This window comes from Dicentrarchus labrax, unplaced genomic scaffold (assembly GCF_905237075.1).
Source record: "Dicentrarchus labrax unplaced genomic scaffold, dlabrax2021, whole genome shotgun sequence".
Lineage (NCBI taxonomy): Eukaryota > Metazoa > Chordata > Actinopteri > Moronidae > Dicentrarchus > Dicentrarchus labrax.
This window is the reverse complement of record NW_026136704.1, coordinates 21,997,202-22,025,177: the sequence shown is the minus strand read 5'-3', so window position 1 is coordinate 22,025,177 and position 27,976 is coordinate 21,997,202. Positions and strand designations below refer to the sequence as shown.

At 38.7% G+C, this 27,976-nt stretch overlaps 2 protein-coding genes across 2 annotated transcripts; one reads left to right on the top strand and one right to left on the bottom strand.

Annotated features, from left to right (window-relative positions):
* The first annotated feature begins 1,838 nt into the window (after positions 1 to 1,838).
* LOC127362435 (succinate receptor 1-like) lies at positions 1,839 to 5,419 on the top strand. Its single transcript, XM_051398127.1, has 3 exons — positions 1,839 to 2,347; positions 3,017 to 3,091; positions 3,339 to 5,419. Exons 2-3 carry the CDS (start codon positions 3,089 to 3,091, stop codon positions 4,284 to 4,286), a joined length of 951 nt encoding a protein of 316 aa, XP_051254087.1. The 5' UTR covers positions 1,839 to 2,347; positions 3,017 to 3,088; the 3' UTR covers positions 4,287 to 5,419.
* Positions 5,420 to 8,157: 2,738 nt separating this feature from the next.
* On the bottom strand, positions 8,158 to 18,214 carry aadac (arylacetamide deacetylase). Its single transcript, XM_051398124.1, has 5 exons — positions 17,232 to 18,214; positions 15,461 to 15,689; positions 14,805 to 14,874; positions 13,239 to 13,410; positions 8,158 to 10,731 (listed from the first exon to the last, which is right to left on the bottom strand). Exons 1-5 carry the CDS (start codon positions 17,370 to 17,372, stop codon positions 10,105 to 10,107), a joined length of 1,239 nt encoding a protein of 412 aa, XP_051254084.1. The 5' UTR covers positions 17,373 to 18,214; the 3' UTR covers positions 8,158 to 10,104.
* Between the last annotated feature and the right edge of the window lie 9,762 nt (positions 18,215 to 27,976).

Below are 27,976 nucleotides of genomic sequence, written 5' to 3'. Positions count from 1 at the left end.
TGAAGGAGGGGAAGACACGTGTTTGCCAATTTGACACTTCTCTAACCTGACTGCACCAGATGGTTTGTTCAGCGGGAAAGTAGTTATTGGAAACTGTTTGGAAAAGGCCAGGCACTTTCTAAAAATACTCAGCAGGTGATTAGATCTATCACGTCTATCATGGGCGAACTCCAACCAATCAGATCAACAAACCATTTAACATAGTCAAACTCTTACCAAAGCCAGTTCTTTGCGCTTCTTTCAATGAAGGAATACTCTCCATTTCTGCTATTACTGACACATGTAACCACTGGTGTAGTCCAGGGTATACGCGGGTATACGGCGTATACCCACTTTTTTTTCAGTCAGCATTGCGTATACCCACTTCTAAACCCCCCCTGATGCGCACCATTCAGTAGTATCTGCGAGCCAAATTACCCATTTTTTCCCTAGGATGGTGAAGCCATGACCCACGCTACTCTGCCTCTAATTGGCTAGTACTCGCTGCCTTTACTGATTAGATTGGTTAACTTCAGGTATGATGACGAATGAGCCAATCGGAGGCAGAGAAGGGCGGGTCATGCCGAGGTAAATATTGCTAAAGACAAATTCACTTTTACAAGTTTACTTTAAATGATTTGCCTTTAGGATTTGTAATGAACCGGTAAGATAAAGCGAGCTATCCAAACAAAAATTTAATTTGACAATTTCCACACGAGTACAGTTAAGACCAACGTCGGAGCCCGCTCTGCCCCCCACCCCCGTTGGTACCTGAAGAATTTTATTTAAATAAATGTTCAAAAAATAACTGAAACACCATGTTTGCCTCATCTATATTTTACATTCATGCAGGCTGCCTGTGTGACCAGTAATACCTATATATCTTATATAAATATAATATATAATATAATATCTATACCTACAAACTGCTCCTGATCAAGTCATGTTCATTTTATAATAGTGGCACACTCTGGCCCACGCTATCTGTTGCAAATCAGCTGTTCAAAGACAGTTTACAAAAGTACTACTGACTTGCCAAGTGAGAGAATAGGTGTCATTCTAGGAATAAGGAATAGTTCACTCAAAATGCATAGTTGTCTCTCACTAGTCTGTGGGCCAGTATTGGTTTAGTAATTTCATAATCCTTCCTCCCTGAGATCAAGTAGCAGAAATTATGTGACACTGAGCAAATACTACTGACGGATTTTTGGGTAAACTAAATAGAGTAGTCTTACATGTCACTGTTTCTAAAACAGGGTGTTTTTCTGGGCTGCATTAAAAAAGGGCAAAAATTGAGAGTATACCCACTTCTCCAGGGACCACTGCACCACTGCATGTAACTATAATTGCAATAACTGAGCTTTAATAATGGAAAATGTAAAAATTGCAACTAGAGTATATGCTCAGGGTTGAATGTTTTACACTAGTTTTGTGTGTTAGTCAATTTATAATACATAATATAATATGGTATATTGATATTGATATAAATGTATATTGATGATAGATATTTTGACACTGAAATAAGTCAATGGAGTGAATGATGAAGGAAATGTGTTGATCTGAAACTGATCTAGCATGTATTTTATACATTAAGTGTAAGATAAAGAGAGTAAGTAAATGTGCTTGGGTAAGTGAATCAAGTGAATTGACTGAAAGAAAAAAAAGAAATCAAGTGGTAGAGTCATTAGTCATTACTATCCTATCTTGCAGATACTGTAGTCATCTAACAGAGTCTCATAGTTTTAGTCAGTTTTACTAATACAAATATTCTATTTGGAGTTTTTCATTGTTGCCTGAGACCACATGTATTCTTTAGGACTTGGGAGATTGTAAATACATTGTTAAAATAAGATCAGGAAAGAAATAATTATAAAACATTTCCTACACTGAGATAAATCAATAGAGTGAATGATAATGAAGGTAATGTGTTCACATGAAACTAATCTAATGTTTATTTTAAGACATTAAGTCTGAGACACAGAGGAAATGAAGGTGGTTTTATTTGTGAATTGGCTGATACAAAAAAGGGAACCAAAACCATACCAAAAGGGGGAGGGGTAGGATATAGTGCTTATTCACCACGAATAGAATTAGTTCATTATCTTGTTTTTGTCTTGCGGAAACTGTAATCATCAAACATAGAATGTCCAAATAAGGCCAAAAAGAAAGCGTATATAACTCTAAAACTAAATTTAGAGAAGCAGTCAGACCCAAATGTATTGCTACTGTAAGAGACACTGCATTGCTCCAAACTAAGACTTTTTTTTTTACTTTTTACAGTTTTCTGCATTTCCCTATGTCTTCTCTCATACGCTGGGAAAGAAAATAAATATTAAAAGAAAACGAGGACTGCAGCCCAAAATAGCTGGTTGGACAACTTTTTTATTTTATTTTATTTTATTGTGAACCACTAGTTTTAACTACTCAAACATGAAGTGTTAATTTGTGTTGTGTATGTATATATGTTTATACATTTATGTGTTGCACTCTCTTGTAATGCCACAATAACTTTGGTGGCACAGTTAAACTGAATGTTGTTTCACTGACAGTCTTACACACAGATGATTGGATTTATCAACAATTGACAGATGAAGGTAGCAGTTTTGAATATGGATGTTGGATATGATACAGGCTTTCGGGGGGATTCTAATTAACAGCTACTTCTTTCTTAGCCATTGCTGTTGTGCCCTTGCCACGGAGATTAAATTAACCATAAACAATTTTTTTGCAGCAACTGCTGGTTGAAAAGTTCAAATGTTTTCCAGACATTTAGCTTGTGTATGCACTTTAATATTACATGAGGGCTGCTGTGTTCCTGAATTGGAGTACCAGATCAGACTTACCATGGGCATACAGTTATAAAGTAACCTATTAAGTCTGCTCGCTTGTGTTTGGTTTGAATCCTCTTTCCATATTGTATATGCAAATGACTCTCAAAGTATGTTCCAGCCATATATGGAATGGCTATTGTGGTAGGATGTCATATTAGAGGCACCAGTACCCTCAGAATTCTGTGTTTACTGTTTCCACTGTACAGATAGTGGCTGCACCTGTTCATGGTCACACTTCCTATTCACGCTACAAGCGACTACTAGACGATAAGTACAGCATGGTAAGTCCTACCCTAACACATACAATATTTAGGTTGTGCTCTGAATCTAAAATTAGTTTCAACTGTTATTGAAAATTGTTCTTAAAGTTCACTGTTCCAAAGTCATACGATTTTGCTTCTATCATTACTCACCCATTCATTTCTTCTCTCCTCAATCCCCCCCTCCTTCCCTCCCTTCCCCTTCCTTCTTTTGTCCTCTGTTTTCTCCTTTTCTGTTGTCTTCCCACCTTTCCTTCCGTCTTCTTAGGTGCAAAATTGTACGAAGATAGGTGATGTGCTAAAGAGGTACTATCTGTCACCATCTTATGGCATCGAGTTCTGCATTGGTTTCCCCGCCAACCTTTTGGTTGTACTTGGTTACATATTTTGTTTGCCGAAGTGGCAGAGCTGCAATATTTACCTCTTCAATCTGGCGGTCTCTGACCTTATTTTCCTCTGCACACTGCCACACCTCTCATACCTCTATGCAAATGACCAATCAGAGACCAACCCCTCTGCATGCGTTATCAACCGCTATATTCTGCATGTCAATCTTTACTCTTCCATCCTCTTCATGGTTTGGCTTAGCATGGACCGCTTCCTGCTCATAAGACATCCAACAAGGAACCACTACCTGCTGAGGCCACGGACAGCCCTGATCGTGACAGGGCTGAGCTGGCTAGCTGTCAATGTGGAAGTCGCTCCAATGATAGCACTGATGGTCCACGACCTGCAGAGTGCAAAATGGAGCCGCTGTAAGGATTTTGCCAGCCTAAAAGGAGAAATCAATAACTTCGGCTACAGCCTGGGACTAACGTTTACTGGTTACATTCTCCCTCTGCTCGGACTTTGTGGTTTCTCTCACCAAATTGCACATCTGCTTCATGTCCAGGAAAGAGCTCTACAGCGCAGGACATCATTCAAGCGGCCACTCAGGGTTGTTGCATCAGCTGCAGCCATGTTTTTTTTTCTCTACACTCCCTACCATGTGCTTAGAAATGTCAGAATAGCTTCTATGCAGCCCTGGGCAGGGCTGCAATTGTGTACAAAAATGTACATTGAGGGCCTGTACATCTTGACCCGACCAGTGGCCTTCTTGCACAGCGTCATCAACCCTGTGTTTTACTTCTTTATGGGGGACAAGTTCAGAGAGCTTGTATTTGCTAAACTCAGAACGCTCGTCAGAAAGACAGAGCAGCAAAGCGAACCAGCCTGACAAAATCCAACACAAAATCCCTGTATATATACAAAACGAGATGCACATCAACATCGTACATCCATACATGTGAATTCTTACATATTGTTTTTTGTTAAAAGTATTGTTTAAGTTATGCCTTTTATGTATTTACATTGTGTTTTAATTGTTTATTAATGTCACTGGGTTTGTATTTTATTGGAGATGCCTTTATACATTCATTTTCAATTGGCAGGGAGGAAAGGTCATCAGGTCATTCATAAATATATTGTGAAACTGTGTATTAATAGTGTTTGTTGTAGTGACCATATCCACTCACATATTACCTGATTATAAGTTAAAGGAAATCCATAGTGGAACTGAGGCAAGGTTACATTTCAAAGTAAAATAACGGAAATATTCTTGATGCATTACATACCAGAACCTGTTATTTTTATATTTACGCTCTGTTTAAGCATATATATATATATATATATATACATAGATTGCTGTTTGCATTTGTGTATTTGTTGAAAAAGCACATTTCTTTTGATTAAACTGGAGATGCATGTTTTGACATTGTTACTATTATTTTTGTGGTGTTGTGCATTAGATTGAATATGCTACTTTTACCTTTTAATGTAATAAAATATAACAAAACTATGAATGATTGTCTTCTACATATAAGCTATTGAAATCATAAAGTTAAGAATTTGTGAGAAAATATATGTATTTTGAAAGAGATTAATTTAGGCATTGACCAGTGTCTCTTGTTAGTATTTGTACAAATTTGTTATAATTATTGCCTCACCCCAATCTCTGCTTAGCTGAACTAGATGTATGCTTGCAGGGACTGACAAAAAATATCAACATCTACATTTTACAATTACATAATAATCCATTCCATGTAGCTGGCTGACTGAACTCACTCAGTAACTATCAATAATCGTTAATCAGGAGAAACTTCATTTTTTGAATTAACAAATATATTTAACTGATATGTGCACAATGAAGATGAGAAATGTGAAGTTTTTGGCGATTAGACCCCATTGTAATGTCATCATATTTCAAGGGGTTGGTGAAGCTGTGATTAACATAGGAAACTTGCATTGTTTTTACAAATGTGTACTGTGCTCTTTCCTGAATAGCGTCAGAGCTTTTTTTTGCATGAGTGACAGACACAGTAGAGATCGGAAGGGTTTGGATTTGGCTGATGTGTAAAAATCTATTTTATCACTTAGCAGTCAGTGTGTATCATCTGTTTTATTTGTGTGAATGTATGTATTTGCATATGTGCATGTGTTGTTGTGGGTAGCCAAGAGATGCTCACTCCGAGTTCCTAAACACACAAATATAAACTCCACCACCACCATTACAATAGTACATCATTTCTTCCTTTGTTCTTGTTCATGATTCATTGAAACCCACTAATATATCCTAATAACATTCTAATGTATATTTCTGTTGTATATTCTGTTGGAATCATCTGGAAATCTCAGTTCTCACAAAAGCCTCCTTCATATTGGCCTCTCAGTGACCTTTGGTGCTTACTTAAGCCCTGAATTGCCATTGAACACACTTTACTTCATGGGGCTTTAATACAACAGACAGGATCAGGTGCTTTCTTTCACTCATGACTAATCCCACCATGCTTGATCCGTCATTTCATTTATATTGGCATCTCTCCTGGAAAGAGCAAAGAAAAGAAGCAAAGATGAAAACTCGGCTGTGTTCTGTGTGTGCGTTTCAAGTTTCATAATAAAAGCCAGAGGGGTGGTATTAAGACAGATCCTATGAGAAAAAGCAGCAGAAAAGTACATGTGAGGTTAAATACAAAACCTGAAGCTCTATATTGTAAATAATGTGATATCTTAATGTAATAATACTTTGGGAAGATAATTCAGTATTGCAATTCAGACAACTGTGGCCACAGAGGCAAAAAGGGCATTTTAGGACGCATGGTCTACAGGTTTTAAGGAAGACTGTTGCATGTTAAACGTATGGCTTGTAAAGTAATGATGTGGTGATAAAATGTTAAGGAATTAATTATCAACACTGGTCTGGTCTGAAACTCAAAATTAGTTTCAGTATTTGACCTTTGAAAAAGGCATGATGTATTTTCAAGTCTTATGAACAGACCTGAGAGAAAATTGTGTTTCAACAAAGTGCATATTTGCAGGAGCAGTGTGTGTATGCTTACTCACATTCCTGTGTGTGAGAACAATAAGTATTTGTGCACTTTTTATACTGTATGTTAAGTATAATCTGTGTAAAACCACTATACATTATTAACAGTTTCAAAGAATCATCTGTCATAATCCATTTCACGTTACTGTTATTAGCCCTCCATAGCAGTGAAGGAATTACATATACACATAAAGTACACACACACACACACACACACACACACACACACACCCCTGCGTACAAGGCCAGCACACAGAAAAACATGACCAGCATAGTGTAGCACATAAATAGTCCACTCTACACCCAGGAGGCATTGAGTGTTTTGTTTAATGTGTCCCGCTGAACAAGGCCGACCTATTTGAATCATCCTTTTGTATAAATGGTTTGATCACACTGCATCATCCTCTTCACTATCCAGAGAAAAACAAAACAGCTTGTATTTTTCCAACCTCTTGGGTTTAATGTGTGTAGGTGGTAGATGTTTGGACAGTCAGTTTGCAGATGAACTGTACTCTCCCCCTCAGCTATATGAACCCTGAAAAGATCCAACAGGGACTGCTTCACCAACAGTAAGTGGCGCCAGGTGGATTTGTGGTGTCTGAGTCAGTCTATACAGAATATCCTTCTCAGCATATCATCCTTTCCACTTTCACTACATGTAATGCACTTGTTAACATCATGTAACCTCTAACATGATGTTGACAAGCACATCAAGTATGTTTCTAGTTGGTTTATATCCCTTTTCAACATAGACAGCATCACATTTCTCAAGACATTTCATCACAACTTATGTAAGAGTTGTGATGAAATGTGTTGTTAGAGGTTTGTTTGTCTTAAAGCAGATGTAAACAACAAATTAGAATAATTACAGTTTGCATATGGCCAAGGGCAAAGTATGGATGATGCTATCACAGCTTTCATGCACTTAAAACATCTTGAGAACAGTAGTTTCTTATCGATAGATGGTTTTTTTTATCGATATTAGCTCTTCTTTTAACACTTTGCAGCCATACCTTTTTATTCAGAAACCTAACATTTATCAAGTGGTATTCATTTTTAAGAAAGCGGGTGAAGGTTAACAACAGTATGTCTCAGCTATAAAAAACATCAGTATTGGAGCTCCACAAGGCTATGTGAACTCACCTGTTCTTTTCACACTGATACACAAATGAGTGTTCACCAAAGCACTCACAGAACTATATTTTCAAATACTCAGATGACTCTGCTATGCTAGGTTTACTTTATAGGCACGACCAGAAACAGCTACTGCTCAGAAGTAAAACAATTTGTTGATCTGTGCTATTTTGTTTTTACATAGGCTGTGTCTATAAGGAGTCGAGCAGAAATGTATGTTCTTGTTTTATCAGACTGTTTTGGATTGTGTTATCAGATATGGAATTACTGCATGGCTTGGGAACTTCCTGTGGCATTAAAATTGTAATTGTTAAGAAAGATCATCATAACATTCAGTCTTTATATGACTAGTGCAGACTTGAATCAGGCAGACGATACAGAGGTGTAAACTGAATCGGTCAGAAAGAACTCCTTTGTGCCTGTGTCAGTCTAATTGTAGCATAAATAGTAGTAGAGGTTACAGAGGCTGTACTTTTGCACATAACCACAAGTGACTGCTGTCTCACAGTGAGTATTTTTGTATCTATCGATCTATGTCTTTCTCTCTTTACACATGTGTGTGACTGTACACACAAGTACAATTGATCAGTAGTTAAAGGTCGAGTCAATTTATTATTGCAAATCAGAAGTTCTCCAGGAGGGAATCCCAAATAAAAACAGAAGTAGTCATATTTACAACTGAGAATGTAGCAGTGCTTAAGAAAACAAAAAAACAGTTTTAAAGCTGTCCCTTGTTGAAAAAGTTACATATTTTATATGACTGCGTAGTTTTTTTTATATTAATGAGAAACTGAGGGGAAAAAAACACTTTAAAAGAGATTCAAACAATGGTATTCCTAAAAGCCGAGACTTCAAATGTTTCATAACAACTGTAGCTTTTTTTGACCAGTAAAGCTTAAAGAACAGTGAGACACTGAAGAACAGATACACTTATATTTAGGATTACTTTTTGGTTACCTCCCTGTTATCTTTGACAGTAGATAGCCATCCCATGTGCAGAGAAGTCCCAGGGTGATGTCACCAGACAGAGATGAAGAAGATAAAAGGGAGACAAGTGGATTGTTTCAAGCCACCTCATATGATTGTTGGGCCTCAGGGATAAATAAATACAACTTCATTTCCTCTGAATGCTTTTAGAGCAGAGGTTCAGGGACAAAAAGCTGACTGAGGGAGAAAGTGCAGTCATACCTACACAGTCCAGAGATATGGATAGTCTTTATGTCAGCCTCTTGTCTGTACACTATTCCATGTTACACATTTCATAAATTAAGCTGGCACTTGGACTTGCAGTGGCAACTTCATCTAACAGTCATTACTTATTAATGCATTACACATAGGCAGGTCTATATTGGGAACTATACTGGCTTATTTATTGTTAACATGTAGATGGTCATATTTAATGATTCAATGAGCATTATTTTTATTCCCAAATAACTGCAGATTTTGGGTTAGCAAACGTCAAAGCAGTTTACTCACACTTCAATAAAATCATGCTTGAACAAAGAAGGGGTTAGTACACACACATCCCGATAAGTCTTATTATAGGGAACTCTTGAGATGCTGAGGCGTGTGGTGTGCTGTAAAGATTAAGGCTCCAAATAAAATGTTGCCCAAATTCCCTCTTGGACATTATCCCTCTCTTTGCCATATTGCTACTCTCTCTACACTTAGCTAGACTCAATCACAAAAAAAATTTCTAAGTATGATGTGAAGAATATTTGTAGGTATGCACATTGTTACAGCGTGGTCTTTACTTATAAATACCAATATTCTGTGTGGAATGTGGTGAATCATTTTTCATTGTGGGTATGCCTGATATGTGGACATTACAAAGCAAACCAGACTTGAAATATTTTTTTGGTTTTATACTTCCGAAGGTATGTGGAAATTAGACAAGATCCACAGAGATGTTGTGCTGATGATGATATCATTCAGTCTGCAATTTAAATCATTTACAATACCAGCAAGCATGTGTCACATGTATTTGTTATCCCACAGAGGGCTAGTTCTTCACTTGTGAAAAACAGTGTTAGCAGAATAACAGAATAGCACTTGCCAACTTTTGATGCAATGTCAGGAACACAGGAGTTATGGTTTTGCAAACACATCAAAACAATCTTAGATTTCAGTATCAGCTGCTCTCAGTGATAAATGTTAACTTTGGCCAAACTAAATATAATTTTTGGCTGTTGTGAAAATCCTTTCCTATTTTGTCAAGACCTATACTGGATTCTTAAAATCCCAAATGGGATCATGCATTACTAACTTATACTTAAGAGTATTGATACTGATGCAATGCATCAGATCATGTAGCAGGTCCTGTGGTGGTAAACAAGAATGAGCAGCACCCCATAGGGCCTTCCTGATATCTAATGTGGTGAAATGCCTGAGTGGAAAAAAGAAGAAGTTAATATATTTCTCAATATATTTACAGAAAACAGTATGACCAAAGAAAAAGAAATTAACAACAAAAAGTTAAACAAGAGATGGGAAAAAATTGCACCAAAGCAAACACTGGTGGAATGAGTGGAAAAAGTTTTTACAAGTTGTCCATGAGCCATTTGATATAGTTGTCTGCCATGCGACGTGCAATCAGGAAGTCGGTTGGCCACACGCTGAACATCAGCCCTCCATGAAATCCTGTATCATAGTGTTCATGTGTCACCTCAACACCAGCAGCACGGAGCCGTGTGACGTACATGATCCCATCATCTCGGAGAACATCATACTCACATGTCAGAATGTAGGCCTTGGGAAGAGAGTGTAAGGCCGAGTCTGGAACCAGCAGGGGCGATGCCCTTGGGTCAGCAAAAGATGGAGATGGTCCATCAATCCCAACTTCCTCCCCTTCAATTCCCTGCACCACAGCAGGAGCACTGTAGTTGTATTTTCTATGATATGTTTCTGGCAGAAACGCGCTCCAGTTGACAAACTTCAGCAGGCTGGAAGATTCAGGGTTGTTGTGGGTATTGGCCATCATGGCTCTGAAAAGGGCTTTGTCGCTGGTGAAGTACTCACTCCAGAAACGCACCATGAGGGTGCGGGGCAGAATAGGCATGTCTCTGTTCTGCTGATAGGAAGGAGTGTTAAGGTCCAGAGCCTGCAGCACGGGGTAGATGAGTGCTTGGGCCTTCAACTGAACCTGTTGTCCAGGCTCTTTTTTTAACTGTGAAGAAAGAGAGAGATTATCAAAGAAAACTGAAAAAAGGAGAAATATTTCTCAATCAATAGGAAATGTCATCTGATCAGTACTAGTCATGGTTGTTAACAGGAAGAACTGCATCACCCCGAGTGTGTACTTGTCTGTCTCTTCACTGAAATGTTGAAAATTATTCTGCAAAATCAAATCCAGGAATTATGATGATGCACAGCAATTGTGATTCAAAAAAACACACAAGAATTACAACAGACTTCTGACTCATGAATGTAGTCAGATAACTGGACTGGTACAACAGTAAAGCTGTCCAACAAAACATAACATGCTCAACCAGCTCATATACATAAGTCTCTTATGCATCTTTTCCGATTTTCTGATCATCAATAATACCATATGGTAATTTAGGGGGTCCTTAAAACAAAATATAAAAATTAGGAACATTACTTGTATTTAGGTAAGAAAGTGCTTCAAAAGAATAAAATATCTTTATATAAGAGTATCTGAACCTATTTTTATGAAATACTGCTAACTACTAACACAATAAAACAGGATATGTCTAATCCATGCACTAGTAGTAGAATGCTGCATTCTCCTACACAAGTCGACAAGCTGTGCCATGGGATTTCTACCTGTCAAAGACCTCCATAGGCTGATTTTCTGGGAAATTTAACAAAGGGAAAGAAAGGCATACAGCAACTTTTTTGGGGACAGCCATGTCCCATTAGGGTGGATCATCACAGGGTCAGCCTCATGACAGTGCAAAGCAGTGAGCGTACTGGGGTTTTGCCTTGAAGTAAACAGATCCCTATCTACCAAGCTGATGTCTGACTCATGATGTCAGTGTCAGTGTCACCAAACATCTATTAATAGGGTGCCTAGGGACAATCTTGTAGACCTGGAAAGTGAAGTACTTTAAGGGTTCAGCTACTCTCTATAGTGCAACACTAGAAGTTCTCCATGGCCTTAAACAACGACAGTGAAGGCCATACGGTAGTTCACCTGTTGGCTGAAATTAGGTGCTTTTCTTTAAGTTGATTCCAAACCTATACTGTGTAAGGTGCTTTGTCAGCTGGCCTGTATGCTACAAGGCCCACCAACTGGAATGAGCCATCACATTGAGGTAATTGGAGTAAAGCCTAAATTATACATGTAAAAGTCTTTGCCGACCAATGCAGAGTGTTATGGAAGAGTAGCCCTAACCATAGGTTACAGAGTCATGCAATATCTGTCATTCGAAATATTTGTAATGTGTGTGAAACTGTACTGAAGCTAGGTGATAGTATCATGGAATTCATCTACAACCTAAACCTAAATCACTATTACAATTAAATTCCAAGAGGTTATCCTAAGAGAGCTTAACTCCTCACCTTGCTGAGGCTTATTCTCCGTGCCCTCATTTTATCTGTTCGGTACCTTACATTTTTTCTCTTTCATTAGCTTCCACGGATCTAGTGTGTGATGAAATTCCAGTCCCTCTGCTTCAGTAATTCAGTCATTTTTGACTGAATTTACTTTTTCTCTTATTTTCTTCTTTTTTTTACTGTAATATGAAATGAACAGTTCCCCTTGCACTGATGTTATGAGTAGCCTAAATGTTGTTATGGCACATCTTTATGGCATGCGGCATAAACAATAATAGACTGTCCATCAACTTTATAGCTTGACATAATGTCCAGGTTTCTTTTTTTTTTACTGTGAGTTGTTCTGCATTCTCAATATTCCACCATTTGGAGAATTGGTCGATCTCCCTACAATGCAGTCGATGTCAATGCTAACAGCCTCTGTCAACATGGCGAGGGTGTTGACAGCCATGTCAGCCACAGGCTTCACCAGGATAGTGTAATTCTTCACTGCTGTTTATACTGCTGCTTTAACACAGCTCAGTCCAACAAACTTAGCATCCACCTCAGTCAAAAGAACAGATTTGACCTTAGATTCCAACAGCATGAATACTAAAAAACGCATGAATAATAACTGCACCTCCTCAGTTCCCCTCTACAGGCAAAGTTGCTGACAGTTCTGCTTATTCAGGGTGCTCATCATAACCAACTATAATGAAGATACCACTTCCTACTTATTCTATAATCCCGATCAAGTCTTTATTGTCAATTTTAAGTGCTGTCAATTTCCCAAGGCCTAAACTATCTTGTACATCCCCAAAGCTTTTGGTCTAAGAATAAACAAATTATTGTGAGAGCAGTGTGTTTAATGCGGTTTTAACATCTATTGCTGCTGGTTACTTGCGAGTTCTACTGAAATTTGCTTAAAACAAACAGTTACCTGTTAAACAGTTGAGATCCGTAAGATTAAGTTATACAGAATACACTATGAAATAGTGGGTTACTATTGGTCACCTCAGCCCCAGCTCAGAACAAATGTTATTGTGGTTCAGGGTAATACTATTTATAATAAACTGTCTCATTAACCTTGTCTTGTGTAACCTCTTCACAGTTCTTTCTCTATTTGTGAACCAGAAAAATAGAGGTGACACTTCTAAGAAAAAATAGATTCAGTACCTGCTGGGAGACCGCAGCTGCCAAGTTACCCCCAGCACTATCCCCAGACACAGCAATGCGTCCTGGGTCCACAGAGTACTGGGCCAGCACCCCCTTCTGGAGGAAGTGTTTGACCACACGGTATACGTCCTCATATGGGACAGGGAAGTGGTGAGCAGGGGCAAGACGGTACCTGCAAAAGTAGAAAGGTGCAGATTAAAGCTTAAGCATAAATAAACAGGAGCTTTGAAGGCCATGTGCACAGACAACATTTTGAGCCAGGGAAAATAAACATGATGACATTTTCAAGAGGTAGACAGACAAAAATATAAATAACAGTGGAAAGGGTGCGATTACAAAATGTAATTCAGATTTAGGGCAGATTTAGCATGTTAACTTCTTACTTACAATTCACTCGGTAAAATGACTACAAACTGTAGTTTTAAAGATGAAACAAGTGCATTAAAATAAATATATACATAAAACAACTGAAAGCTGCTCAACCATGATGTAAATTATAAAACACGTCATCAGTATTATCCTACTACATTTGGGTGTTATTTAAAAACCTCTGCACAGGCTTGGGTTGTTACAAATAAATACCTACAAATCGTGCTGACTGTTGCATGCATTCATTTAAATGTCCAGTGTTTGCCTTTAGTGACATCTAGCACTCAAGTTGCAGATTGCAACCATTTGAATATGGGTCAGTCTTTCAAGCATGTAGGAGAAACGTGTAGATAAACACGGCTCATTCGAAGGTAACAAAAACACAACAATTCTTAGTTTCAGGTGATTATGCACTAATTAAAACATACCTATGAATATTACTTTGTTTTTCTGCCAATAGATTTCAGTAAATGTTTCACACTGGATAGTTAAATGCTGATTTTTTCACTATATTTTTTGGCATTGACCTATGCCCTGTTGGTGTCATCGCTACAATTGAAATGTAACTCATGGTTGATTGGGCAATGCTGGAATTACTCTTTGACCCTTTAACAAATTGCAGACGGGAAAATGAATGAGTCAGATAAGGCAATACTGCAACAATAACTGACTCTACCTCCCACTGCCAAATACAGTATGTCAAAAAAGAAATTATAGATTAAAAAGGGTAGGTAAGAGTAGTAGCCTTTGACTTATAAAGCTGAAAAACTGGGAGTAGTGAATAATAGGACAGAGAGGACTGGCAAAAGAAAGTTACAGTACTGAGAGGCAGAGTTAAAGCCGGATGTGCCAAATAACAACAGTGAGTGTAGCTGTGACAGGGAAAAGCCTGGCGAGACCCAAATGAAAACCTGTTAGCTTCACTCTACTGCATCCTCACTTCCGTCTAGCCTATGACTAATGAAGGAGGACAGGCACAGAAAATTCTGTGTGAGAGAAAGAGTGGGGGAAACCATGGGACTTGACTATGAATAATATGAACAAAACAAAAAATCTGGAGCTAAATAATGACCATAATACATTAAATGTGCCTGACCTTACAACACTGTAACACTATGAGCAAATTGCAATTTTTTTACAGAGCATTTTTTGCAGTATATTACAGAAGATACATATAACTGACTATAAAATACTTACTCAACAGAAAGAACCACTGCATCTAGCTCAGTGACCATTTTTCTGGCCAGGAGATCGTATGGACTCATCCCTACAGTAACAGAGAAGACAGAGAGAGATTAGGGATTCTAAAGTAACATAAACCACAATAACTGACATCCATTCATTTCTGATATCGCATGTGGCCTTACATGAAGGTAACACTGCAGTCACAAAGATGAACCTGCCATCTAGTCTAGCAATATTTCTTGGGAAGATCCATGTTAGTGTAATTGTTGCAGCCGTTCAACAGATTGCAAGAACAGCATGAGATGTGTCAAACTGCATGTCATGTATTTACATTTTGGATTAGCAAGGGTAACCACCCTCTGAGTTTCCCACCGCTCCAGCAGACGGTGTGTTATTTCCGCAGGAAACTGTGAAAGCTTTGTGGCTGTTGTTTGAATGTTTGTTCATTATTTATGCTCCTGTCATAACAGCTGTCATAGGCAGGCTATATAAAGCTGTCAAGTAATTTGGCACATCAATCAAAGAGTGAGTACTTCCTTAAAGCAATAGTAGAATTACTGTCTGATGAACACATCACATGAATGTGTACGTCCCTTCCATCCATCTTTCTATCAGAGAGTCATTATTATGTGTGATAACTGAGAAGACAGGCCAACCCATCAACTTACTGGAACTCCCCAGACACCATCCTCCACCATGTAGGTAAATGACAGCTCTCCTGAGCTCAGTGTCACTGCCCTGCTGCTTTGGCTGGTACAGTACCACCTCCACTCCATCAAACTTCTCCTCTGTCACCTTGACATGCTCATCTGACACAGGCACTACCTTTTCAGCCAGAGTAATGAAGTACATTACCCCCATATAGTCCTTCAGCCCCAGTAACTCACTGAGGTCTGCCTGGAAAGGGAAAAAGCGCATGATATATTGAAAGAGATACATTGGAGACTTTCTCAAGTTCATCAAACCTGAGCCATTAATATTACCTCTTGTATATTAAGTAAACATATTGGAGGCCAGTTTATCCTATGCAAACATTCACCTTGACCAAAGCTCATAATATTCAAAACAGAAAGGGCTAGGATGCCAAATTATGTGGCCATATTACAGAGAGAGAGGGAGAGGGAGACTATTCATGTGAATGTTGCCTTGTAAAATGTCAACAGCCCCCTGCAGTTTTGAGACGATATAACTCAATGATAAGTTACAAAAGCATGACTAGTACTCCATTATGTCTGATGAGGTAGGTAGAGGCTAGCATGAGGCTCATCAGCTGATGCTCTTTTACTGTGACCACAACAATTGCATCAAAGAGACATGCACTACAAGTTGTACGTGCGATCAGGCACTCATATCAGTCTGAAAAAGAAAAACACTGGCGCAATCTATCCCTCTCTGTTTCAATTTGTTTAAGTAAAAATAGAAAAAGCCTGAGAGAACAGGTTCCAATACAAATGTATTCTATTCAGCAAAAAAAAAGTATAAATAAATTTAACAATATTTGGTTTGAAAACAACAACATATATCTTTCACTTACTATCACTGTCTACATTACATTCTCCAAGAGTAATCTCATTGAAATCCAAAACACTTACAGAAATTACCCACCGATCAGGTAATCAATCATTCCAAAAAATGGCTGTGTGCCTGGTCGAGGGGCATTGGCTTCAAAATTCAATAATGAAAGCTCAAATAAAAGGTTTGTTTCTGTGATGCATTAGATGTTACATAATAATAAGGAGAAATAGAATATCTTACTTTACAAAATAATTGTCCTTGCTAAATGATATTGATTTCCTCACAGCCTTTCAAACTGAACACTATTCTCCCTACAGCACTAACAACAATGTCCTGTAGTAGCCTGAATGTGCACTTTTATGTCATTATTTATTTATATATATGTGATTAACCACTGCAACATCTAGTTGTTTAATGGACTGAGTATGATGAGCTTTTAATAGTGAAAAAGGTGTGGCAAAATAAAGCAAAAACTCATTTTTAAACTAATGTTGCAACCATGTAGGCATTACTCAGTTGTATGTAAACCAATAGTCATATTAGCCGCACCACAACGGGCTACAGTAAACCACAGGCATCTAACGGTCATTAACAGAGTCCAGTTTCCTTAATAGGGTCTATTATTAGAACAGGTGAGCAGGACTATACAACACATGGATTAGCATCTGACATAATCTGGTGTAACCAGCATGTATATCCACATCAGCAAAATACAATAAACGTTTAACCTGCCACCTCTGAGGTGTTTCGTATTCAATATATGGCTAAGTGACCTAATCATATATTAAACTGACATAGTAAGTACGTGTACATTCAGTCGCAGTGCTAGTGCATGCTATAGGGATTTATTTACAAAGTAATTATCAGTACCAGCAGACCTAAGATAGCAAGGCAGCCTGCAAGAATACAGTGTTTTTTCCTTACCAGGTGGCTGAGACTTCTGAAGAAAGAGTTGGTCAGCATGAGTTTCCATCTCTCCTCTATCTCCTCGGGAATGGGCTCATAAATATAATAAGCGGTAAAAGAGCAGAGAGCGACGAATAAAATGATGCTTCCCAACCTCATTTTACAACGTGCGTTCCCAGCAACCGACTGCAGGGTGCAAACACAAACAGGCTGTTAGCTGCGCTTGTTAACAAGTCACTCCGGTGCGCGACAAAGCTTACGCTCGGAATTAATTTTGGATCCAGACCAGCTAAATATGACAGCACGTGTTTGGTGTCATTTGATGGTTATCTGCGTGCATGTCCGGAGATTTCCTTTCGCTGCTCGTGCGCGTTGCGTAATGCATGTCTTTCTTGTGGAGCCCGGAGAATTAATTAAGGTGTCGGTGATATGAAGACAGGAGCGCGCGCCCTGTGTACTCGCGAGGCGGAACCGTCCCACCTCAGCCCGCACCGCGAATTCCTCAGGTGCTTCCTGAAGCTCGCACAGTTTACGGAGCGCGCGCGCGACAAACTTTGTGCCACGGTTCAACTGATGCACAAATATCATAGCTTGTAAACACACCAGGGGCTCGTGCGTGCGGCTATGCGGACGGCTGTTCCCAATGTTTCGACGTAACATGCATTTGAAAGGTCGTAAATATTAGGCCTGTAGTTATTTGTCTTAGGGGACTGTCACTTCAAATCCTTGCTGCTGATGCACAAAAGTGTCAAAACCAGATCCGCCTCTGATTCTCGGGTATTAAGTTATGCATATCCAAGTCTCTCTATAACGAAAGAAAACCCTCGGTATCGGTGTGACACAATCTAGGCACCGCGCAAATAAGTGACTGTGTAGTGCAGATAAATAGCTATGGTTGCAAGGCAGCCTAAGCTAATTATATTGTTGGTGACAGAGCCAGATGAGCTGTCTCCTTTCCTGGCAGGACTGACTGTTAAAGCACTCTCTCATGCACTCACGTTTTGAAAAGACCCTGCACGAGGAACTGATTTAGTGGTGCAGGAGTTTTACCAAGAAGTTGCAAGTTGCTTTCCCCCCCAGTGCAGGATATTATTTAGATTTAGTTTAGTTCCACTAAAGTTGTATGCCCCATGTCTTAATGCCAGAGGTACAACACTCATGGCAACATGACATTTGTAAGCGGAACAGTCCAACATGTCAACACAGGTGCGAGTCTAGTATTACTCCGGGCAGTATTTAAGCCTCACATGGGTAGCTTAGGAGCGTAATTACTGTCAAACCACATCCTTATCAGAGTTTACTAAAGGAAAAGCACAATTGTATGCACATGCAGTATTCTCATATGACAGGCTGACTATTATAAGCTTTCCCTCACAGCCAATTCACACTGTCAAACAGAATAAAGGACAAGTATAAGGTTGCCCTTAAAGAAAAAAGGTGTTAAAATCTCTTCAGCAAACTTTGTGTTGCGAACAGTAGTTAGATTTTTCTGCAGCCTTCATTTCAGAAACCTAAACCACATGCCTCCGTGTGACTTTGCAGTGACCTCTGTGTTATGATCTTTTCAAACTTTCTCTCAGTCAAGTTGGAATTTGTAATTGGCCTGTGTTTAGGGGCTGGTAAGTGTCTCCTTCCATCAACCATCAAACTCTATTGAGATGCAATCTGCATGATCCATGGTGTGACGAAGGCTTGGTTAGAGCCTCTGTGAGACTGATCACTGCTGAGTGGTAGAATACTAAATCTCTTCTCTGAATACAAAATCACACTTCAGACACTCCGGGATTCTCCCTGGAATTCCCTCCCTCCTTTTCCCCTCCATCCACCGGCCTCCACTCAGCTTCTAAGGGAGACCACCTCAGTTGGTTAGTAAATCTTTCATGCAGCTCTCCTCACTCTTTGCGTCTTGTCAGTGGGGAGGACGGGTGTCAGAGGGTGCGTGGGTGGGGATGTTGTCTTCATCTATGTAGAGCCATGCTGTGCAGTGCTATGCCACGTGGCTGCCCAGCACCCTGCTGCGTGTGGGGGTAGCTCAAGCAGATGTGAAAATGTCTGAAGACTTAAACTAGGAGTTTCAGTGCTGAAGTATGAATGCGTGTGGATGTGTGTTCATGCGTTAAAGTGTGTGTGCTTGCCTTCATAAGCCTGCGCACATGCTTGCATGTGAATGTGTGTGCATAGACAGGTCACGTTTCAGTCAGTTTGTGCGTGCACATTCTTGAGTTTAACACATCTACAGAGGCACAGCAAATTCTTATAATTAAGGAACTCAATCCAGACCTCCATTGCCAATGATGAGCGGCTAACTTTTTCACTTTTTAATTTGCAGCGCCCCTGCTGAGGTAAAGTCGAAGGGGCTGCATGACAAAAGGCATCTGAAGGCACTCTAATTCTGAGCTGAGACATGGAAGACACTTTTTTTTATATAATTATTAGGAAATATGTTTGGGTACACTGTTAGCTTCTACCAACTAATGTTGGACATGAGTTTCATGGACACAGTTTATTATACCTCTATGCAAACTATCTCATGAACTTGTTGTATTAGTGATATAAATGGCTGACTCCCTTTGCATACAAAACTTTCTCCTCCATGTGCTTGAACCCCACTGTTAGCAAGCTGTTAACACTGGCTTCATTCCTGTCTGGTGAGAACAGGGGAAGATAGCTATTGAACGTGTTTTGATTAATTTGTGCGCATCTTGTTTTAATCTAACAAAATTTATGAGATTATCCCATCTTCACCAGAAAAAAGTATACACATTTAACATAACGCTCATGTTAAACTCACTCCCCAACAATTCCTGTGATCTTCCACAGTTGTTTTAAAAGAAAACATTAGTCTTCTTTGTCTACGTTTCTTAGAAACTTCATGTTGATTCTGCTTAAAGAAAACAGTGATGATGACAATAATACAGCAGGACTTCATACAGTACTGGTACAGAATCATCGCATGCAATCCAGGTGGATATTAGTTTATAATCCTTTGTTATTTCTTCAAAATTAGTAAATTTATCAAACAAATTCTACATTATATACAATGTCACTATGTGTTAGTTTGACTGCCGTTAGTAAGCCTGTTATGTATATCACATAATAAAACATGTAAACAGATTCAGATCAGTCCACCATTTTTAAAGCTGTTATCGAGTAGTTTAATATTAACAATATATATAATATATAACAACCAAACACAGTATGCAATCAACATATAGGTCCTATTCAAATTTTTGAACTTTCAGAATATCAGGTCAGAACTGCAGAACCGTCACTGAGAGAATATCGGGCCAAAACTGAACTGGGTGCAGAACAGTGTCAGATGCCATTGTATTTTATATATTCGTAAATATTAAGATCTCTAATGAGCATAATTAAGCAATATTTTTGTAAAAAAAATAGACCATGCCCAAGAAGCAACCAGAGAGTTTCCCATAGATCTATGGCTGCAACAGTGATACAAAGTATACTGATATATATAAAATCTATAATATGAAGACATTGTACCCGGGTCCATTAAGAGTTAATACAAAAAAACTGTATCTTTGTTAAACAAAAAATGCAGTGGAGTCCAATACTTCAAGTCAGTTTTCCTGAATATCTGTTACAGTGTCTTCGCCAGATTATGCAAGCTACAACAATGGGATGGACTAGAAAATGTTTCTTACCCGTGGCATCTATTCAGCTAAAAAGATAACAATATGCCTATTAACTTACAATGCATTGTATTTATTTCCAGTAATCCAGTGAGGCTGAACCAAATGGCTTTGATTTCAAGCTGTAGACCAGAAACAGAGCCACAACCTGTCCATTTGTAATTATGAGCCTGGCAGGTTGCCTCGTACTGTTGGTCTATCTTGTCACTTGTCCAACCAAAATACTGTGCAATGGTGCATCTCAATTTACTCCATGTTCTCATGCCTGTGCTTGTTTTTTTCGCAATTATGGCTCTCTTCCTGTTTGTACTGCTGAGTAAACAATCCCCAGTTAAAATCATATCGAGATGAATAATTAATGAAATAGTGAAGAAATCTGCTAAATTATGTAAAACCTTATAACAGACATGATGAATGAATAACAGCTTGCAACAGTTGCTAGCGTTAGTAATGAAAAACAGAATTTGTTCCAAGTCTAGAGGTAATATAATTGTTGTGAGACGATTTATAAGTGCAGGCTCCCACAAAAAGTGATTGCTCACTTTAATAAATTAACACTGAACAGGTTTCTCCCTATGCCATGACACAAACCTTCTTAAGTAACTATGCTTCACGGCCCAAGCGCTTCTTTCTTCGAGACAAAGTTCTATTATGTTGCATTGTATTACATTCTATCAGGGTGGTGTCAGCTACTGAATCCAGAAAGTATTGGATTTGCAAGTGTGAATGACAGAAACTTGTTTATCCCAGCAGCACCCGGCTACAGTTTTCCCTTGTGGGCCAATGCTTTCGTTATGTATACGACTGAAAGATGAGCGATCTATTGTTTGAGCTGGTATTCCAATAAAGATTAGCCTATGAAAGGCATGTTTGTATAATTTACCTAGTGGGCTTTAGGACTATGTTTGGCTAAGGAATGGAACAAGATATTTAATCAGCAATCGACCTTTTAGGTGCTGGAGCTAAGTGAATGAGGCACATGGTGTTAGTCACATGGACAGCACAATTTATCAAAGGTAGTGAGGAGCCAAACAGTACTGCTGCTGTTTCAGATAAAAGATGGGGACAGTCAAATGATGCAGCTTCAAAAACAAAGTAAACTCATTACCTTGTTCAAAACAAAGCCTGTTTTGAGTACAATCTAAAGTTGCAGTATCCTTCTTTTGAAGCAGCATATGAGCATTTATTGAATAAGTCTTTTCTGTATATGATAAGGCTAGCAAATTCAACAAAACCAATAAAATGAATGGAATCAACACCCAATTTGCCCTACAAGTAGGCCTCTATTGGTGTCTAAAAAGGATTATAAACTCATGTAGAAGATAAGCCACAAATGTTCCTTGATACAATGGGCACTATAGTTTATTTTAAGACAATCACACATACACTGTCCTGTTTCTGTAAATACTTATTAGTATATCAAATGTATAGTCCCCAAAAAAATGTTGTTTACCGCTGTTTGAGTAACGTTGCTGAAAACTATTCAGCACAGTTGTTTTAAGGAAAATGGAAAGCCTCTTTTTTTATACGAGCCTATATTTGTCACCATTATTTTAAAGATTTACGCCTTCAGAAGGAACAAATGCACTTGGGGCTGAGTGCCACAGTGTGACAAAAATATCCGGAGACAAACACATTTTTAGTTTTGGTCTTTTCATTGGATTTGCTGACAGTAAACTAGAAAAATACAGCATAAAGCCAGGCTTCCTTTAAAGTGCCAACAGATCCCAAGATCTCAATATCTATGTAGACATTGATATATCACAAAATATCTAAAGTATTGTATTTGAATTTGAATTTGTCCCAACAATCTGTTCTTCAACACCATTTAACAACTACTCCAACACATTAAATCACTTAGTGGAAACCCTTACACACAATACCCCAAAAGGCCTAAATACTTCCTGCTCAAACAGACAAGATTTTGTCAAACAATAAATATCTTCATTCTTGAAGGACATTTAAACTTTTGGCTCAAATACAGTCGGCACAATTGTTTGCCATTGTCATTTCCCTTTGACTTGTAGCATTCTTGCCTGCTAAACCGTTAAGGAAAACATGGTCTCTCATGTGATTTAGGAACTTTACTATGAACATAAGTGTGCTATTCATTGTAAATGTTTAACTTTGGTTTTCATCACCTTTCTTCATCAGATCTTTCCTCCCTGCAGCAGTAAGAATCTCGAGGTTTATTATTTGCACACTGTGCCTTATGATCATGGGACTGGGTGTAGGAAACAGCAGTGGATAAGCTCTTTATCACTACTTGCCTATGCAACACGTCTGTCATAAGGAATGTTGGCCTCTCACCCCATTTCTCATGAATTTCGTCTGTTATCACCAGACACAAGGACACCAGGAGGCATTTGCTTTTGGTAACACAGACAAAACAACTCACTGAGATTAAAAGTTTGGGTAAAAATAAACTTATCTCTTACATTTGGTGGTTTAAACAACATTGACATTAAATGGTTTGGTGATGTCTACATCACCTTAGATATATTCAAGAGTCTACCGCCATAGCAGCCAGAAGCTCTCTAACTAACAGCACACAGCAGTGCTTTAAGGTAGATCATGACCAAGACCATGGGTATCTGTACTAAATTACATGCCAATTTATTTAGCCAACAAATTTTACTCAAAACCACAAATTTCAACCACATGGTGGCGCCAGAGGAGAAGCCAGGGCATCACCAAAGTCAGTAGTCTTATTTCAGTCTGGACCAAAGCCTCCCTCACCTGCCTAAAAAATAAGCTTGCAATGAAATTGAAAGATTATGCAAGCAGGCTATTGACGACAAAGACAGTGTTTCCACCAAAACACCCAAGGAGCTCTCACGCTCACCAGTTTAGCTGATTGGCTACTCCAGAGATTTGGTTACAAAACAAAGTTTTACTGGCGCCTCAGCACTGAAACTGTTTTCCATTTAGTTTCTGTTCTGCCAGCAAGTGCCTGTTTTTAGAGTGAACCCTTTTTTACAAGAATTCTGGCTAAAGGGCGAAGTCAAAGCTTACAATTCTGTCACTTAATCATGAGACATAATCATACTGTTTCATCATCTCCTTTAAAGGTCATTTGTGTAACATTTAGTAGGATTCATTGGCAGAAATTGAATATAATATTCATAACTGTCACCAAACACCACTAGATGCCACTAATCAAGTTTAGCTCTGTAATTGAAAAGTGCTACAAAAACATAGAACATTAAATTATTTCACCAAAATATAATCTTTGTTTGAAATAATATTGTTTTTCTTCAACAGGTGTCCATTCATTACAACAGGCTGTCATAATGCACGAATATTCAAATTCCTGTGCAGGACATCTCCTCTTTATTTACCTACACTACACATGTTACAAATGACTGTCACAATACTGTTTTTCTTATTATTGTAAATTAATTCAACACATTACATCATTTTACAGGAGCAGTATGACAGATGAGAAATAAAAGCAAAAGTAAAATCTTTTTTTCAAACTAGATTTGTTACCTGATAGGAAATATACAAACAGCTGTGGTGCATTGCTTCATGATGAAGTAAAAAGTATGATTTGAAATATATGTGAACTCAATCAGTCCATCTGTAGCTGTTGAACCTAACTCTCCAGCAGATGGTGCTATGACCTAAATCAATTGCTACAAGGCTTCAGTGCATCTACTTTACAACATACTTTACAAGTATCTCCAAAATGTTAACTATTGAGGAGCAAACAAACAACAACAATAACCATGTTTTAACAGATTTTTCACAATTCTCCAGAGGGTCATTAGAAGCCTAGGTTGAAGAAAAAAATGTCTCAACCTAGAGAAACACCCAAATCATCACCATCAGTGACATTATACATTTATTTAAGTTATGTTTTTGGCCTTTTATTGGCTTTTAGACAGGAGGGGGGGGGGCAGAGAGAGAGGGGATGACACGCAGCAAAGGGCCGCAGGTCGGATTCGAACCTGCAGCAACTCCATACATGGGCCGCCAGCTCCACTGACTGAGCCAACCGGGCACAGTCATTATACATTTTACACAGTGACATTTTCGTTGTACAATTCAGATGTGAGACAACTAGTTGGCACTTAAGCCATGTCCACTGTATGGAGCATTTTCACTGGTCTTGCAGTGCATTATTTAACATTTTAACACATCCTATTTACTTCATATCCAGCCTCCAGGCTGCAGATTGCTCTAGATCGCTCAGTAGATTTACCACAGTCGCTCTTCCCCCTTCACTGCCATAGAGACCCCAATAGTGATGCATGCAGGATAAACAAGGCCACCCAGTGTTTGGACAAGTCATACCACATCTCCCCATACTTGATTAATGTATTGAATATCTCCAATATCAATAACTCTCACTGAGGAGTAGCTCTATGATAAGTAGTAAAACCTGGTATCACATCTGTCTTCATGCTATGTAAACTGTATCAGTGACTCTATAGTTGTCCATGTCCTCCCTTACCACCCCAACTCATCCAGACTTCCTGGTCTGTAGCTTCCCTCTGTTATAATGACCCCTCAGGGTCCCAAAGGTTGCATGGCGTGTTGCTTGGCTGACACCTAGAGGTGAAAGGTCAAAGATGTGTAAATCAACCCCAAACACTGTGGCATACATCTGAATCACAGTGGACTGGTCATCATTAATGACAAAACCATACCATGTAAAATGTACTTTCCCCCCTTAACACTTCACCTTCAAAAGTTCATTTTTAAATGCGGCATATTACTCAGTAGCTGGACTTCCACAGTCTGATCCTCTGTCTGAGTTGAGTAGATGGAAAAACCAGAGTCATGATACTGGAGAGCTGAGACTAATCGGACCAGACACACCTACCTGTGTAAAACAACTGTAGCTACTGATGGCATAGTCACTCACTTAGCCTGTTCATTTTGCTTCTATTGTCAGTTTATTTTCTTTTTTCCTTTCACAAAATATTATACAGAATTGACCAAATGATGTTGAGGTATAAGCAGAGTGCTGTATACTGTACACAAACACAACTAATCTTATATAATAGATTTGGGATTTCCAGCCTGAGTTAGTACTCCTAAAATGTGTTATAGCAATGCCCCAGGGCCGTACAAGCCACAACAGAGGAGGTGAATCAGAGTGATTTAGAGAATCACTCCCTTGAGACCTTGAGTTACCACCTTTCCCTGCTCACGGTATATGGAAAGAAAAACTGGACACGTTCAACCCCATAACGCACTTTCCTTCCTTCTTCGTCTTTACTCATCAGCTTTTAACAACAGATCACATTGAGGCAAAAATGAAGAATGTTTGGTTCAGGGTTTCTATAGCTCTCCAAAGTATTGTTGTGGATCCTTTCTCATTATAAGTCATATTCCAGTCCCCAACAGAAAAGGTTTGAGCTCTTAATAAGGTAAACTAAACCTGCTCAATCCTTTGACATAAAAAACATTCCTTATATTTCTATTTAGACCAAGTGATGGCTTTTTGCAGTCCTTGATCTCCAAAGCAGTGGGCTCCTTGCAGCTTAAGGCTCAGGAGGTTAAGGATCTCCAATATTTCAAGCCAAAACATGATGAAACCTCCATGCAGGTTTTACTGCACACCAGTGAGACTGCTCTGATGAGAATAATGGTTGCTGCTCTAAAACCCGCTGCTTGTTTTTCTTTTTCTTGTTTTGTTTGTTCCCTATTTAATCTACTACACAAGTCGAGTAGAATATTGAGTGCAGTATACTATTGTTTCCATCATCTGAAATGTCCCTGCAAACTAATAATAAGCCAACAAAGTGGAGGTTTTGTGCTTTTCATATGAGGGTTGGGACGTGGAAGCTTGCCTTTGCTGTTCATTGCTGTCTATTGTGTCACTTCCTGAGTTGAACAATGCGGCACTGTGTCTTGTCGACCCATTAACTGAACACCAGACACCATTTTTATTCTTATTTATGCTTCTTTAAATAAGGTCATAGAGGATAACAGGCTGACTCGTCTGTCCCTGCTTTTGACTTCTGTGCCTCTTAAATTTAGAGGGTTTCTGGATGGGTGATACTAAGACTTGTAAAGCACTCACATTCGTTCCTTTGACAGAAAACTTGGCCAGCACTGAGGACACAGAGAAACCGGAAGACCTACTGGGTCCAACTGAGATCACTGAGCCACATGTGTGATTGTGAGACCTTTGGCATCATCCGAGACACTGTGAGCTTATTACATTGACTGTGGAAAGATGATTTAATTTACAGGTCCCTCATACACAGACAATATTTTAGAAGTGTATCTCAGGAATTTTGCAAGGGAGTCAGGACTTAATTAATTTTACAGCTTTATTCCGTAGTTGCTTATTAACTGTATAAAAGCTCTGGTCATGCTGACAGGAACCTTTTTCAGTCACTATTGACCTGTTATTGTTATTACGTTGTGACACTAGAGGAAGGACAGGTAAATTACTCAGGTAAGGTGTACATATTCAGTTCATAATGAACAGGCATGTTGGCAAATAATGTGTCAATAAAATCTGAAGATACAACTTGATGTCTATGTACACATGCTCATCAAAATACAGACTTGCCATTCTCCTTTGTCCCTTTCACCTGCCGCCTCATTTTACACACATTGTTTGCATATGCACTGCAGAAAATGGATTGGATTTCATTTCTGGAACCCATTCTATGTTTAGTGTTGTGAGCGAGATCAGTCACATAACTTCTGTCATTAAAGCCTACAATTTATGCTGGTCAGGAAGTGCGCATCTTTCCTGTTATTCCATTAGCAATGAATGATTATAGCAACATAACTGTCCCCAAATCTTTTTTCAACTTAATATGCACCGTCTTGTTGTTTATTTTCTTTTACTTAAGTAAGTTCCTTAAATTGTTATGCACGTTTGTCCAATTATATGCAACAGAGAAAGTGAGAGCTGTTTTTCATCAATGACATCCTCCTTCAATTAATTAACTCACACATGTGTGTTCAATGTGGTGCTTTTATGTACGTGCAGATGAAAGACAGTGATGATAAATAAAGAACGGGACATACAGGACTCCCAGCAGGACCTTGATATCCTCTAATGGCTCAACTGGAATGTACTGTTTTTTTATTGGGACCATTAGGGCCCAAAGGACCACTAGGCAAATAAAAAAAAGG